General features: G+C 52.4%; 3 protein-coding genes across 3 annotated transcripts; 1 reads left to right on the forward strand and 2 right to left on the reverse strand.

Annotated features, from left to right (window-relative positions):
* Positions 1 to 1141: 1141 nt before the first annotated feature.
* On the forward strand, positions 1142 to 2356 carry CDEST_15420 (Putative serine/threonine-protein kinase/endoribonuclease IRE1/2). The gene is made up of 2 exons (XM_062931576.1): positions 1142 to 1274; positions 1357 to 2356. Exons 1-2 carry the CDS (start codon positions 1238 to 1240, stop codon positions 2193 to 2195), a joined length of 876 nt encoding a protein of 291 aa, XP_062787627.1. The 5' UTR covers positions 1142 to 1237; the 3' UTR covers positions 2196 to 2356.
* A 2273-nt stretch (positions 2357 to 4629) lies between these two features.
* CDEST_15421 (Putative protein kinase) lies at positions 4630 to 7275 on the reverse strand. Its single transcript, XM_062931577.1, has one exon. It carries the CDS (start codon positions 6948 to 6950, stop codon positions 4713 to 4715), a length of 2238 nt encoding a protein of 745 aa, XP_062787628.1. The 5' UTR covers positions 6951 to 7275; the 3' UTR covers positions 4630 to 4712.
* A 786-nt stretch (positions 7276 to 8061) lies between these two features.
* Positions 8062 to 11409, reverse strand: CDEST_15422 (Putative zn(2)Cys(6) fungal-type DNA-binding domain-containing protein). The gene is made up of 6 exons (XM_062931578.1): positions 11216 to 11409; positions 10693 to 11111; positions 10242 to 10626; positions 9849 to 10168; positions 9441 to 9803; positions 8062 to 9373 (listed from the first exon to the last, which is right to left on the reverse strand). The coding sequence occupies exons 1-6, from the start codon at positions 11357 to 11359 to the stop codon at positions 8803 to 8805; spliced, it is 2202 nt and encodes a 733-aa protein (XP_062787629.1). The 5' UTR covers positions 11360 to 11409; the 3' UTR covers positions 8062 to 8802.
* Positions 11410 to 12789: the final 1380 nt, after the last annotated feature.

Consider the following 12789-nt stretch of genomic DNA (forward strand, 5'->3'; position numbering starts at 1 on the left):
AAGTATGCTTTTTCGGGCTTGAGTTTCGTCGTGGCCTGGATCTCTTCAAGGAGCTCCTCGGTCGTGATTTCCAGCTCAGTGTTGGTGAGCAGGCAGTGTCTGGTGTAAGGGACGTTTGCGATATAGGCCCGGATCCAGGTGTCGCGCTGCTCGACCGCCTGTGCCTGGAGAAGGGCAGCAATCTGTTCTCTGTTCTCTAGCAGGACTTTTGCCCCATCTGCTGACGATGGTAGGAGTGCTAATCCTGTCTTGACATGGTCGATCCCCTTGAGGGCTTCTCGGGCTTGGGGACTTAGCTTTTCACGAACGAACGCGTAGATGTCGTAGGCTCTCTCGTTGCGGAGCGGGCTTTCAGGTGGCAGACGTGCGAAGATGCGAAGGTCTTTTGAAGCCGCCCGGTTTGCGGCTTGTTTTGCTGGCGTTGGTTCATGCAGTTTTCTGGTAAGCGGCTGGCTCGCCACCATCGCGTAGGACCGAACTTGGGGCGGCTGGTTCTGGGCTGTGTGTAAGGGATGCCCTTGGAAACTCAGGGCGGATTCGCTGGGTCCTGTGCTAGCAGCATGCATGGACCTTGCTAGACCGCGTTGGTGCCGGTCTGAACGCTGCTTCTCTTCCTGAAGCTCTTTCTCCAAGGATTCGATCTTCATCAAACAGTCTTTCAGGAACTGTGCCCTTTCGGCGTCCCGTCGTAGGAGATCCTGGACGAGGTTTGAGAGCTTGTTGATCTCGTCTTTAAGCTCCGCATTGTCTTGGTAGCTGACTTGCTCAACCACTCTGACCTTTGCGGTCGGTTTCCGGACACGTCCAGACCGTCGAGATGTACTGGCGTCCCCGTGAACGGTAATCGATGGCCCTGCGTCTAGAGAGACGGCCATGATGGTGAAATTCAGCTCGCGTGGGCTGATGGTGAGAAATGATAGTGCGGTGGGCCGGAGCCCTCTATGATCTTAACAGCTACTAACAGTGGATACCTTGTGAGGAGAAAGTTCTCTGACAATAAGCTCAAAGTACGAAGTGGAGAGGGATGGAAGAAATTGAGGTAGGCGACACGTGAGAGGGCTGTTGCTGAGGGGCAGGGCGGGGAGGGGAAGAGAGGAGAAATATGGGGAAGTGGAAAGTTCCGTCTGACATGCTGCGGACAAAAGCGACATCGCCCTAATATGTTTAAGATCAGTCGAATAGATATTAAGTCGCATCCCCCATTAAACTTCTCATCAGCAAGCTGTTGCACGGCGCCATGAACGTCGAGATTGAAAATGGTAGTTTACACGAACGTAAGTGCACCAGTCCTTGGCTTGATTTAAGCTGATCAAAGCCGCTCAGTCCATGCGTCCGCTAATACAAGCCCTCCAATAGCTCCAGATTTGCTCGCTACACGCTTCGAAATACTAGACAAGAGTGAGGCATTTGAAGACGTTGACGGCGAGTTCAAGTTCACCAAAACCCTCGTTGTCTACGGGGACGGCAAAAATATCTACCATGCAGTCAGCAAGGCTCGTAGCTCCGAATTATCGAATCTCAGCATAAACCAGCTCACCACCAAGGTTTTGATACCCGCCACCGCTTACAGTCCTCTCTTCGTACCAACCTTCACACGAGCGCCCGACCTGCTGCCATCGAACACATATGTCAAGAAGCCAAGCCTCCTTTCTTACGATCGCATTCATCAAGGTCTTCTAAAGAACAACATCGCGGACAATGTCCTTGCCGAGGTTCAAGTCTGCGAACTCCTGAAGCAAAATTCACATCCCAACATCGCGAGATACCTGGGTTGCCAAGTCTTGGACGGCAGAATTGTCGGTATCTGCTTCGCAAAATACGAAAAGACGCTGATGGAAGCGGTCAATCCACATGGCTTCATGAAAAGGAAGTTCAGTACAACTCGCCAAGGTGTCGGTAACCACGGTCGACAACTGGATGGCATTGAAGACGGCATAAAGCATCTCCATTCACTCGAACTTGTCCATAACGACCTGAACCCCAGCAATATCATGATTGACGGAAGTACATGGGTTATCATCGATTTTGGGTCGTGTCGCTGCAAGGGGGAAAGCTTGGATGGCGTTGGTCGTACTTACGAATGGTTTGACGAAGCGGTGCACAGCTCTCTGCCCCAAAATGACCTGGATGCGCTGCGTGAGATCCGAAATTGGCTGGAAGGGGCCCCCCCCGATGCATTCCAATTCAAAGAGTAGCATTGGATAAGATACTAAACAGTGACGACTCTGTCATAATTGGTCTCGAAAATACAACAGTAATCCAACTTCTCAACCGCTTGTTTGCCTCCAAATTTGTCTCGCCACCAGCTTCACTAATCCAACCCCCACCCCAAAGATCTAGGCTCTGTGACTACCGTGGGCTGTGTGTGGCCAAGCATTAGTCTAATCATTGCTCGGATATAATGGCATGTAGCAATCGAAGCTTACCATTACTTTGGTTTGACGTATGACCCAGAGTTGACGCAGTCGGTCTGCCCGCAGTCGCTCGTTTTGACACGTCGCCCGCTCTGCTCAGTCTTGAACAGACAAGAGTCGACCAACTGTTCGGCAATTTCTTTGGTTTGCATCGTGCTGAAGAGTGCTGGCTAAAGGAAGTCCACGACTGATTTCAAATGGGTAACTAGCGAAAGTAAGACAATGAGAGACCCGGCGCATAAGCCTCACTTTTAGGCGACGACGAGCGGCTACTTATACCTCAAGATTCTATGGAAAACAGAATTCGATTGTTGGTTCTCAGACCACGCTTAGGAACAGGAGGGTCATCGCTATTGACAGCCTATTCAGAGCCAGACATCCAAATGGAGGTTAAGGGAATCTGCTGATTTGCAGCACTCGTGCTCGGCTTACCCCGCTCGACTTCAGAACGGCCGGCGATGCTGCCTTACCTGAACAACACAGCGGCGAAGGTGGCCGTGTACGGATGTGAGGTATCCGTATCCGTGTCGCCCTTGTTTACAAAGAGCTGCAGCCTGTTATAACCTACCGGTCATTGTCGAGGCTGTAGTGGACGAGGCCCCGACGTCTCCGATCGTAGTGGTTAAAGACGGCTTACACTGACGCGCGGGCGCATTGTATGTACTCTGCGCCTGACATAAACGAGGTGATGATACAGTCGACTAAGATTGCAAGCTTCCGACACACCCAAGGTCGGCGTCTATGGTACTTAGGCATTGGATGCTCGAGCTGAACGGGAGTGTGATGAGGCGAAGTAATTATGCACGAGATTAATGACATATCATTTTTGCAGACAGGCGCAAGTCGGCATGCTGTTACTTCCCTCGACTTCTGGGGCTTGAACCTGGCTTACTGTATGAATGAAAATTCAGCGTTAACTGTAAGCACTTAGGCTACACACAACGCAGTACCTCCAAAAACAAGCACAGCAACTTACAGCGCTTGAGTGAAGACGGTTCGTAGAGCCGAAAGAGGCTGCTCCGTTTGCTCCAGTTGGGGATACGCCAAGCCGAGAGAGGCGGAGAAACGGCATTGCATGTCCAGTTGGAAGATAGGCAGTGTGGGCTGCTGGCGTTTCTTTCCTCATCGAATGAAGCAGACCTGGCTCCTGCCGAGAAACTCGAGTGTTCCCTACTCCATTTCTTATGTCGTCTCATTCGTCGCGGAACTCTGGAAGCGCCCGTGGCCTGCTTCTCACAACGCCACTCATTGCCGCCACTGGACTGCTCTTCGCATGGCGCTCTTGGCCTCGCACTCCTTGGGCCAAGCATGACTATCGAAATGGCCCCATTCAACGCCGGCACATTGGTTGGCCAACGTATGGCAGGGCGCCTTTTCTAACGAGGAGCTTCAATCTTTCAGCACACCGAGAGCGCTCGTGCAGCCTTGCGGATCATCCGATTGGATACCGATGGCCGAGACGGGTCGTTACACAGTGACGCACAGTAAGAATCGATGGAGACACGCTATTTGATGGGCACAAGTGTTGAAACGCTTTGGCCGCGGCTCTACCGGTGAAGTAGCTCTTGATAACGGGCCCAGTACGCCCGCAAGCGAGGCGCTGTTGAGGATGCATACATGGCATAATTACGACGTACGTGGCCTACCTTGGGACGGTTGCAAATGTGACATGCGCGATAAGCACGATGCATTTGACCTATCGTTGTTGGTTGAGACTTGACAAGTGAGGACAGGCCAGGGAGTGCCCACCCCTTTGTAGCGGAGCCGTGCTTAATGGGTGGGTTCTACAGTACATATGCTCCATTTTATACTCCATTTGAGAAGGGCAACCAAAAGCTTCCGCAAGCCTTGCTCTTTTTGTAGTAGTGTACTCAATCGCATGGTGCCTGACAAGGGGAATGGCGCCACTATTTCCAGGATGCGTCTCCTGTACTTCTGCCTCTTCTCTGGCGTCTGTGAAAGGTTCTCTGAGTGGAGACTGAAAGCGCCCGTGGCCTGCTTTTTGCAAGGGTTGAAGATGGCCATGGGGCAAAGCCGCTCATTACACCTGTGAACTGCTCTTGGCATAGCACCCACTGGCTCAAGCGTGGCTGTTGGAATGGCACCTCCAGATCGGCACTCTGGTTCGCCAACGTACGACAGGGCGCCTTTCTCAAGGGGATGCAAGACCCACTTTCTTTTTATACATATCACGCAGAGAGCGCTTGTGTATCTTTGCGGATCATCCGATTGGATACAAATGCCTGAGGCGGGTCTGTAATCAACTGTCAGAATTGAATTCAGATGCCCTAGGTTTCATTACATCAGCCTCAACAAGCTTCCAGTGACAGATTCCTGTTCTTTCTCGAAATCATCCTTTCCTTGCTTCTGTGTTCTCCGTCGCTTCCTCTGATTCTGAGCGTTAGGGCCGAGTGAGCCTAGGGGTCGACGACTGCGAAACTCGGCCCGCTCGAAATCCACAATCATAACGTTACCACTTCTTTGATCGTACAGGATGTTGCGCGGCTCCGCATCATGGTGAAGAATGCGCAGCCTATGGATTCTGTTGTAAGCCGCGGCAACCTTATTCACGATATCGATCTTGGTAGTTTGGTTGATGTAGTCAAACAGAGGTAGTCCAGCCCAGCTGAGGAACAAGAAGTGCTTAAAGACACCACTGTCGTAGTAATATGGGAGGACTAGATCCACACTACCGAGGCATACCGGTACATGTGTCCCCTGGATGGGCTGCAGTCGATCGTATAAATCGTTCTCGTGTCGTAGTCGACCAAGGTCAACACTCTCAACGCCTTTGGCAACAAGTGTGTAGCCGGAGGATGATAGCCGTACCTTGAAAAGCGACCCAATCGACCCGGACAGGTAGAGTGGTACGGCGTCCGCATCGCGGCCGCGGTCTTGGGCGAGCTGAATTAGGATGGATCGGAGGAATTGTTCCCGATTTATGTGCTGGTGTCCATGATCTTCCAAATTAGGACAGGTCTTGTCCATTGACCCGCCATACGCCAATCCTCGGAGGCATTTTGAAGTGCAGAACGGGCGGTCTTGTATCCTTTTTTGTTTCTTTTGCCCTTCCTGTCGATGTTGACCCCGTTCGCCTGCCGAGCCTGCGCCCGTTGGCGAAGTGATGGCGTTTTTGTTAGAACGAGTTGATCGACTTGGTGTAGGGGAAGGCTGAGTGTCTTCTTCATCGTCGCTGCTATCGTCCCGTAGACTTGTGTTCGTGTCGGGTTGCTTGCAGCGAGAGCGTGTCTGGATCGGCGAGCGCTTGAAACCTCGCCAGCGTTGGGGTTTGTAGGGAGAGGCGAGAGCTTGCTTGCCCTTACGTACGGATTCGGGGATTTTTCTCAGGACGTCGTCATATTCTACAGCCCAGGTGTCGAGGGCTGCAGCCGCGTCATGCCAGCTCGGAGGAGGCGGCTCGACACGCAGGGCCTGTATGATGAAAGCGAAGACCTGCGCGACAGCCGTACGGTGAAGCCTATTCTCGTCGTCATCTAGGACGTCCAGATTGGGGACGCATACGTGATAGCGGACGGTAGTGGGATCATCTGGAATGTGTAGGAAGACGAAGGCCTCGCCTGTACACACGTATCCATACTGGATGCCCTTGCCAATCATATAGGAGAAGAGCTGGGTGACAACGGCGGCAGCAAGCGCCTTCGAAGCATACGCGAACCCCTCGCCGTCTTTGTTGATCACGTCGCGTTCCGGCTGGATCTCGAACGCCAGGCCTGTGGCGACCTCGTTGCGCCCCAGCTTATGCGGCGCCTTATACTCGATCGCCACGGCAGGAATGTTCCGACCGTCGGAGGTGCGTTGTATGCAGAACTGGTCCGCCCGATTGCCCTTCCCCCGCGCTCTACGCTGGGGCTTGTGGCTCGGCGGTCTCGAGGCTGGGGCCGGTTGGCCTGTATCGCCCTTCTCGATGGACACACGATGCATGTGTTCAGATAAGCTGTCGTCAGTCTCGCCAAGGTTCGTATGGCTCTCGAACGTCACAGTTCCCTGTAAGCCAAGATCGGTTCGCAGTCGCAGGTTATTGTACGCCTCATCGACGAGTTTCTTCACCGCGTTTTCGACAGTATCGCGTTCGTAATTCCGGAGCCCAATTTCGCTACTAATCGGGCTGACCAGGGACATCACATAGTCCAATTGATGTTGAGATGGGAAGAGGGGCTGGGAAGAGAATTGCTGGTCCAAGAAATGGGCCCAGACCTCTTCTTGTGCTGTTGCGAAGTCGTCCCACGGGATAATTCGTCGAGGATAAATTCGACCGGTCGGGTTGGTCGTGTCGCCTTGCGTAGTTAGGGAGCGGTCGGTAACGACCTGAATGGCGAGACTGAGCGAGTGGCAGGCCTCGAGATAAGCCTGAAGTGTTTTTGGTCGTGAAGTTTTCGCAAGTTCCTCGGCTTCCTCGCGTTGGTGTTCAGCTTCCTCGCGTCGGTGTTGTTCTTCCTCGCGTCGGCGTTCAGCTTCCTCACGTCGTTGTTGTTCTTCTCGAAGTTGCTGACGCAGTTTGGCAAGTTCACCCTCCATTGTGGTGAGACTGAAGGGAGTTGAAAAATAACAAGGTTCTGGCAGTGATGGTTCGATTGTAATTGACACATGGGGGATGATATGGAAAAGTGGGAAGGTGGTATGAAGACCTGACTCCTGGGTGATTAGGTAATTTACCTCAAGGTGCCCCCTAGCGTAGAGGCTGTGCAGAGCCTCCTGTGGCTGAGGTGGAACTGCCTTAACAAGCGCTCTCAGCTAGCGTTTTTCACGAGTGAATCGGCTGAGTGACTGGGATTTGAGCGTCAATCTGTACCATGCTAGGACGCTGAGTGGACACAACCCCGGACGACAAGGAAGCGCGCAGATACACATGGCAGATATTAGGGAAAGGGGCGATGCATTAAGAGCACAACGATGTGAGGATACAGACAAGCGCAAGAAGCGGGGTAGATTACGTAGATGAGGATATAGAGGTGTTGTGACAGAATCCATGCATGCTTCTATGCGAGTCATGGACATAACCCATTCAGAATGGTCTGACTGTACTTAAACAGGCCAGCCTGTCATTTCCACCTGGCCCTAGCTCTGCTAGACTTATTAGGATAGCATTAGGTCCACAAGCCTGTGGTGATACCATCCACTCTTTAGTACGAATAAGACACTCTTTTCTGCTCACTCATATATGCATATTCCGCTGGCCACCCTGACTATCCGTCAGTCTACATCGCAACATCGTGACCCACAATAACCAGCACCGTCTCATTACTACGTCTTTGTCCGAGAATAGTTCAAGAGTTGTCGAACCGGACGCCGGTTCGAATCTAGCTGTGTCGAGACCAACTTTGAGTAGGCCTAGACATTGTTTGAGCCCTGAGAAGTCCCTATTCCGATAGTCAGCACGCTTACCGCACAGGTATTCGGAGTGCCCTATGGAGACGCATGGGAACAGGTCGATGGGCAGGCAGCCTGACGGTGCTAGCCAGAATGACAGATGCCTGAACCAGCCTGCCGCCTATCAACCTCTCCACTCGGCGACTCCCTCATCCTGCGCATATCGCAACCCGTATCCTGCTGGCCGAACTCTTCGAACACGCCCGCGCCATCCCGCACCGGTATTATATCCATCCGTCCCATATTCTTCGCACTAAGAAGGTCGCATACGAGGAGGCGGGCCCAGGTCGATGTTGTCGGTTGGATCACTGTGGTCGGATACGCCTAGGGTAGCTCAACAGGTGCGTCCTGATCGCAGACGATGCCAAGGACATTAGTAATACGCTGAATACGTCGTAAAGAAGCTTGAGGGGCGCTGTGGTCGCCAGGCACAGGTCGGGACGGAGAGGTGGCTCGAACTGAGAGGACGGTGGCAATCGCGCAATTACCAAGTGGGGGCTCGGTGAGGGGTTTACCGACGAGAAAGCACGTGACACCTCCCTTTTTTCAACCTCATCCCAGGCATTCTGTGGGGTCGTGACATGCGGCGTCCTCTTTTCCCGTCTCACACTCGGACATGCAAGGCAAGCGCCATGAACACCAAGATACATAGCTCCACACGTGATGTTGTGATTTCCGTCGCAGCACCAAGAGGATGCGCCCCAGATCAGAAAAGTTACAGTAGAAGGAGGAGAGCGGATGATGAATCATTTTTCTTCAACAGAGGGCGCATTACACAGAATATGGAGACTGGCATCTATTTTGGAACAGCTGGTCCTGGTTCGTCAACAGGGGAAAGTGGAGCGTCTCGGGTCATCGTCGGCGCTTCGGCTATTTGCGGCGCTGCTAGCCGCTGTTCAAAGGATGCGCTTTCCATGACACGATACCTACACCGTCTAGACGGTATCATCTAACCTGTGATACCAACAACATTCGACTCTATTCGTTGAAAGCTCCTAAATTACTGGCCCGCATTAGTGAAATCTCGAAACAGCGCAATGTCCTCGAATCTCCCTGCCAAGCTCTCAACTTTTGCTGCGTCCGGGTCTGTCATTGCAAGATCTAGGTCAACCATAAACGTAGCTCGTACGTCTTCTTTGGCATGGTTATTTTGCGTTTCCTGGATATGCTCAAGACACTGTCGCGCCTCAGTCCCAGATATATGCCCGTCTCTCAGCGACATTGTGAGCAAACCACGTGTGATGACCTCGGCAACCCGGTAAGACTTCCGAAGGCCTTCGTAGGCGTATATGCAGGTGAGAAAGTAGAAGCGCCACTCCGGATTCTCTGTCTCGTGCAGCACCTCGTTGGCCACGTAGATTAGGGCACTTTGCCAGAGAAGAGTATATGCTGACGATTCGTAGTTGCACCGATACCTTACGATGAGCCGCTTGAGCTGGCTGACTGATGCGTTGAAGGCGGCGCTAGGGGAAGCTAGGCGAGAAGCAAATGTCTTGAGACGGAGGCTTTCGTATCTCGAAGAGCGAACGAATGGTCTGAAGATATCGAGGATAGCGGCATGAAACCATATGCTGAGGGGAATCTTGTTAGCTGAGTGAAATGAGAACTTGCAGAGACCGCAAGAGTGAATGAGCATACTGTAGAATAACCACATGATGAGGACAGCCATCCCTCAGCATTTGATCTGAGGACAAGGCTTCAATCCAAGCAAGGAGCTCACGGAACTTGAACTCAGCGAAATCAAGTGAGACATGGTCAGGAAGAGGGTTCGGCCACTTCTTGTAATATGCCAGGGTAACGTCATGTATGATGAGCCAAAACCTACACAACGCCGGGAAAGTATGACCCATGTAAGGAGGTAAACCCTCTTCCGAAACCTCGCAGCTGAGCCTGTCTGATTCATCTCGAGTTACACTACGAACTGGTTCTGTAGGTACCGGATAGATGGGTGGATAGACGGGGTACTCGAGTCCGGGTTGTTGGTAAAATAGCGTGGTAAGGCTGCAGGAATTAGCCAAATGTGTGTGAGAGACAAGGCATTCTTACACTCCCCAATTGAAAACGCCCCAGGCGGTGAACGAGTTTGCTCTCTGTGTTTCTCGAGACATGCGTTCAAGGTTTTTCTTAGCTTGGGGTGCCTCTACGCCGAACAGGGACAAGCGTGTGCCCATTCGAAGAGCGACAGCGAGGTATTCGAGTACGTGATGATCTTTGCCGTGGCCCAGATAAGACAAACTTAACAGTTGCGCACTTGCAGCGTTGAGGATGCTGGTGTTATCCTTCTCAAGGAGCCAAAGCCTCTCCGTTTCTTTGCAGAATGGCTCGATATAATGGACTGTCTTTTCCTCGATGGCAGTATACATTTGCTATATCGTCAGTCACCGCTGTCAAATAACCATTTCTAGCATGCCCGAAGGAGCTAGGGTACTTCGAACTTACACAGCCCCAGTACATTAAGGCGTTAACGAGGAGTCGAGAACAATACTCTTGCCGTTGGCCGACAAGATCGGTAATGAAGAGATGTGGATCGAATATGCCTAGAAGCGGATGATCGGTCGTCAGATAGAGCGATATAACCCTCGCGGCGAAGTCGTCGGTGACCGGAACGTCGGTCCAAAAATCGATCTTGAGCTTTCTGAGGCGCTCGTCGCACAGGACGGGGATTGATTTCCTACTCCTCTCGGGAGTTTCACTAGGAGGAGCTTCCAAGTGAAATGTGTTGTCGTTGTCACAAGGAGGCGCGCTATTAGTCGGCTTCGTCGTAGTGCCATCCTCGGATGGATAGTTCAGATGTTGACCATAATTTTCGGCCGATCGCAGTCCGCTTCGGAGGTCAGCATGATCAAGGGGTAACAGACGGGAGCAGTAGCTTAGCACAGGGTACACATACTAATGCCGGAGAGATTTCGATCGACGTAGCCTGCTTGGTTCGAGAAGCATGCGACATTCTGACGCCCTTAGAGGGGCATGACGCGGAGCGGGATACGCGACAGGGTTTTTGACCATCAGTTCAAATTCTAAAGGTAACTGGGTCGAGAGAGTTGCACGGCCTATACCATGATCGAACGGCCACGTCATTCCATCCATGCCACCGTTGATGGTATTCAGAACGGAGTTTGAGTCGTCATTTGCTCGTAGCATCCGCAGCATCCCGAAGGCCTGAGGCTCTGACGCAGACCTCAAAAGCTCGAGTACTTCTTGAGAAACCTCAAGTGGTTGTCCAAGCCTCGGCGATTCCTTCTTCTCGACGTATATGCACTCGGTTGATCGTTTGCGGCAAGCTGCACAAGCCGGGCGTGTTCCGTCACACTACAATGAGGGTAAATTCGGGACAATCAGCAAACACAGCAGCTTGGCGAGGAAAACAACACAATTCAAGGGGTAGTAGCATTGTTCGGGATTGATGGACTCACGCGTGTTTTTCTGCGCCGGCATGCATTGCAAGCAGTATCTGTGCTGACTCGTTTTCTTTTCGAGTGTTCTTCGCGGGAAGAGTCAACAGAAGACCGACCACCGCCGTTTCCTGCCGGTAGTAGCACAGCCAACCTCTTCGACATCGTCGTGATATGCACCGTTTCTAAGTAATGAAGAGGAAAAAAGAGTGAAACCACCACCCACTGGCTAGAAATTTCAAGCTGGCGGATCAACTGACTTGGCGAGAGAGGAATCTTCCATCGAGTGAAAATGACGTCAGGGGAAGCAGCCGCTCCACTCAGAGAACATGCCAAGATCTTTGAGCTAACCAAAAAGGCAACAACAGCATTGAGGTTCGGAGAAAATGAAGGGTAATATTTTATAGGTCATAGCGCTGGATGCAACATGTGAGTGGGGACCCCTTCTTGCGCACCCCCACAACTTGCGCAGCGAATTTCCCTCTACACATTACTTTTCGGAATCGCCACACAATCGATTGACCAACCCAACTAACAAAACAACTATGTTGGAAATACTACTGTTTTGGCCATGGCCAAATGCACCGAAATAGACCTTCAAGGGCACTTGACAATATTCCCGGTGGTACTGCTATACGGAAGGCCTCCCGCGCATGGTACATACCAGAGTCCACCCTTCGGACCAGAATGCAAGGGGGCCGCACTCGATGAGAAGGCCAGGTTACCTCTCAGAAGCTCACACCAGAGCAGGAGTCTCACATTGCCAGCTGGGCACTCGTTTGAGGGGCCCTCGGCATCGCCCCGAACCATCAGCAGTTGAAGGATCTGGTCCAACGCGTGCTCGCAGCCGCTGGTGACTTCCAACTGCCTCGGAATAACTGGATTGACGGTTGCATCAAACGGAATCCTTCTCTAAAGTTTGGCGGGCCGTGGAGCCCCATCAATGGGTCTACCTTGTTCGATTCGTGTGAGTTTGGCTTGTTGACGCCAGTCCCCACGCATAAGAAAATCACCGTCTCATTTTCTCCGTTAGCCTGCACGCATGTCATAGCGGGACGTCGGCCAATCAGAAATCGTCACCCCGCGCTGACACAGAAGCTGGTGCACAAGTGGCCTGCAATCAACGCTTCTCGTGTCGTGCTTTCAGGGCCCTTCTTCACGGGTGGTGGTACTGGTACTCGACTAGCCATAGAAGCATTCACTCCGCGCGACGCGTCTAGGGGCTGTTTGCAAGTGACCGCGTCGTGCGCGTCGTGCTCTGGTGCGTCACGATATCCAACTGAGACACGCAAGGATCCACGCAAGTTAGCTTGCTGGGCGCAACAGACTGTACTTAGTGGCCAACCGTGCTTTCAGCTACTTTGCCTGTGTTGACAAGCATCGTGACTGCCCCATGCCGTGCCGAGCAGCCCATGGAAGTAGCCTTAAGATTCATTGGTAGTGACGCAGTTGTGGCCGGCTGTGGCTCCTTATTGGTGGAGGCAACAGCGTCGAAGAGGCTTGCCACACCCGAGTTACCGAGGCGTCAGTTAATTCCCTGGGGATAACGATATAGGCGACCTGATCCGGCGGGCCGTGCCACTGACAGCGTTTGT

This window comes from Colletotrichum destructivum, chromosome 11 (assembly GCF_034447905.1).
Source record: "Colletotrichum destructivum chromosome 11, complete sequence".
Classification (NCBI taxonomy): domain Eukaryota; kingdom Fungi; phylum Ascomycota; class Sordariomycetes; order Glomerellales; family Glomerellaceae; genus Colletotrichum; species Colletotrichum destructivum.

What these genes read in the sequence shown, in the direction of transcription:
- CDEST_15422 (XM_062931578.1), bottom strand. Translation starts at nt 11,359, where the DNA reads ATGTCGAAGAGGTTGGCTGTGCTACTACCGGCAGGAAACGGCGGTGGT. An exon ending in CCTTAATGTACTGGGGCTGT is followed by an intron (nt 10,169 to 10,241) that starts GTAAGTTCGAAG and finishes CTGACGATATAG; the next exon opens with CAAATGTATACTGCCATCGA. An exon ending in GGCGTTTTCAATTGGGGAGT is followed by an intron (nt 9,804 to 9,848) that starts GTAAGAATGCCT and finishes TAATTCCTGCAG; the next exon opens with CCTTACCACGCTATTTTACC.
- CDEST_15420 (XM_062931576.1), top strand. Translation starts at nt 1,238, where the DNA reads ATGAACGTCGAGATTGAAAATGGTAGTTTACACGAAC. An exon ending in AAATGGTAGTTTACACGAAC is followed by an intron (nt 1,275 to 1,356) that starts GTAAGTGCACCA and finishes GCCCTCCAATAG; the next exon opens with CTCCAGATTTGCTCGCTACA.
- CDEST_15421 (XM_062931577.1), bottom strand. Translation starts at nt 6,950, where the DNA reads ATGGAGGGTGAACTTGCCAAACTGCGTCAGCAACTTCGAGAAGAACAA.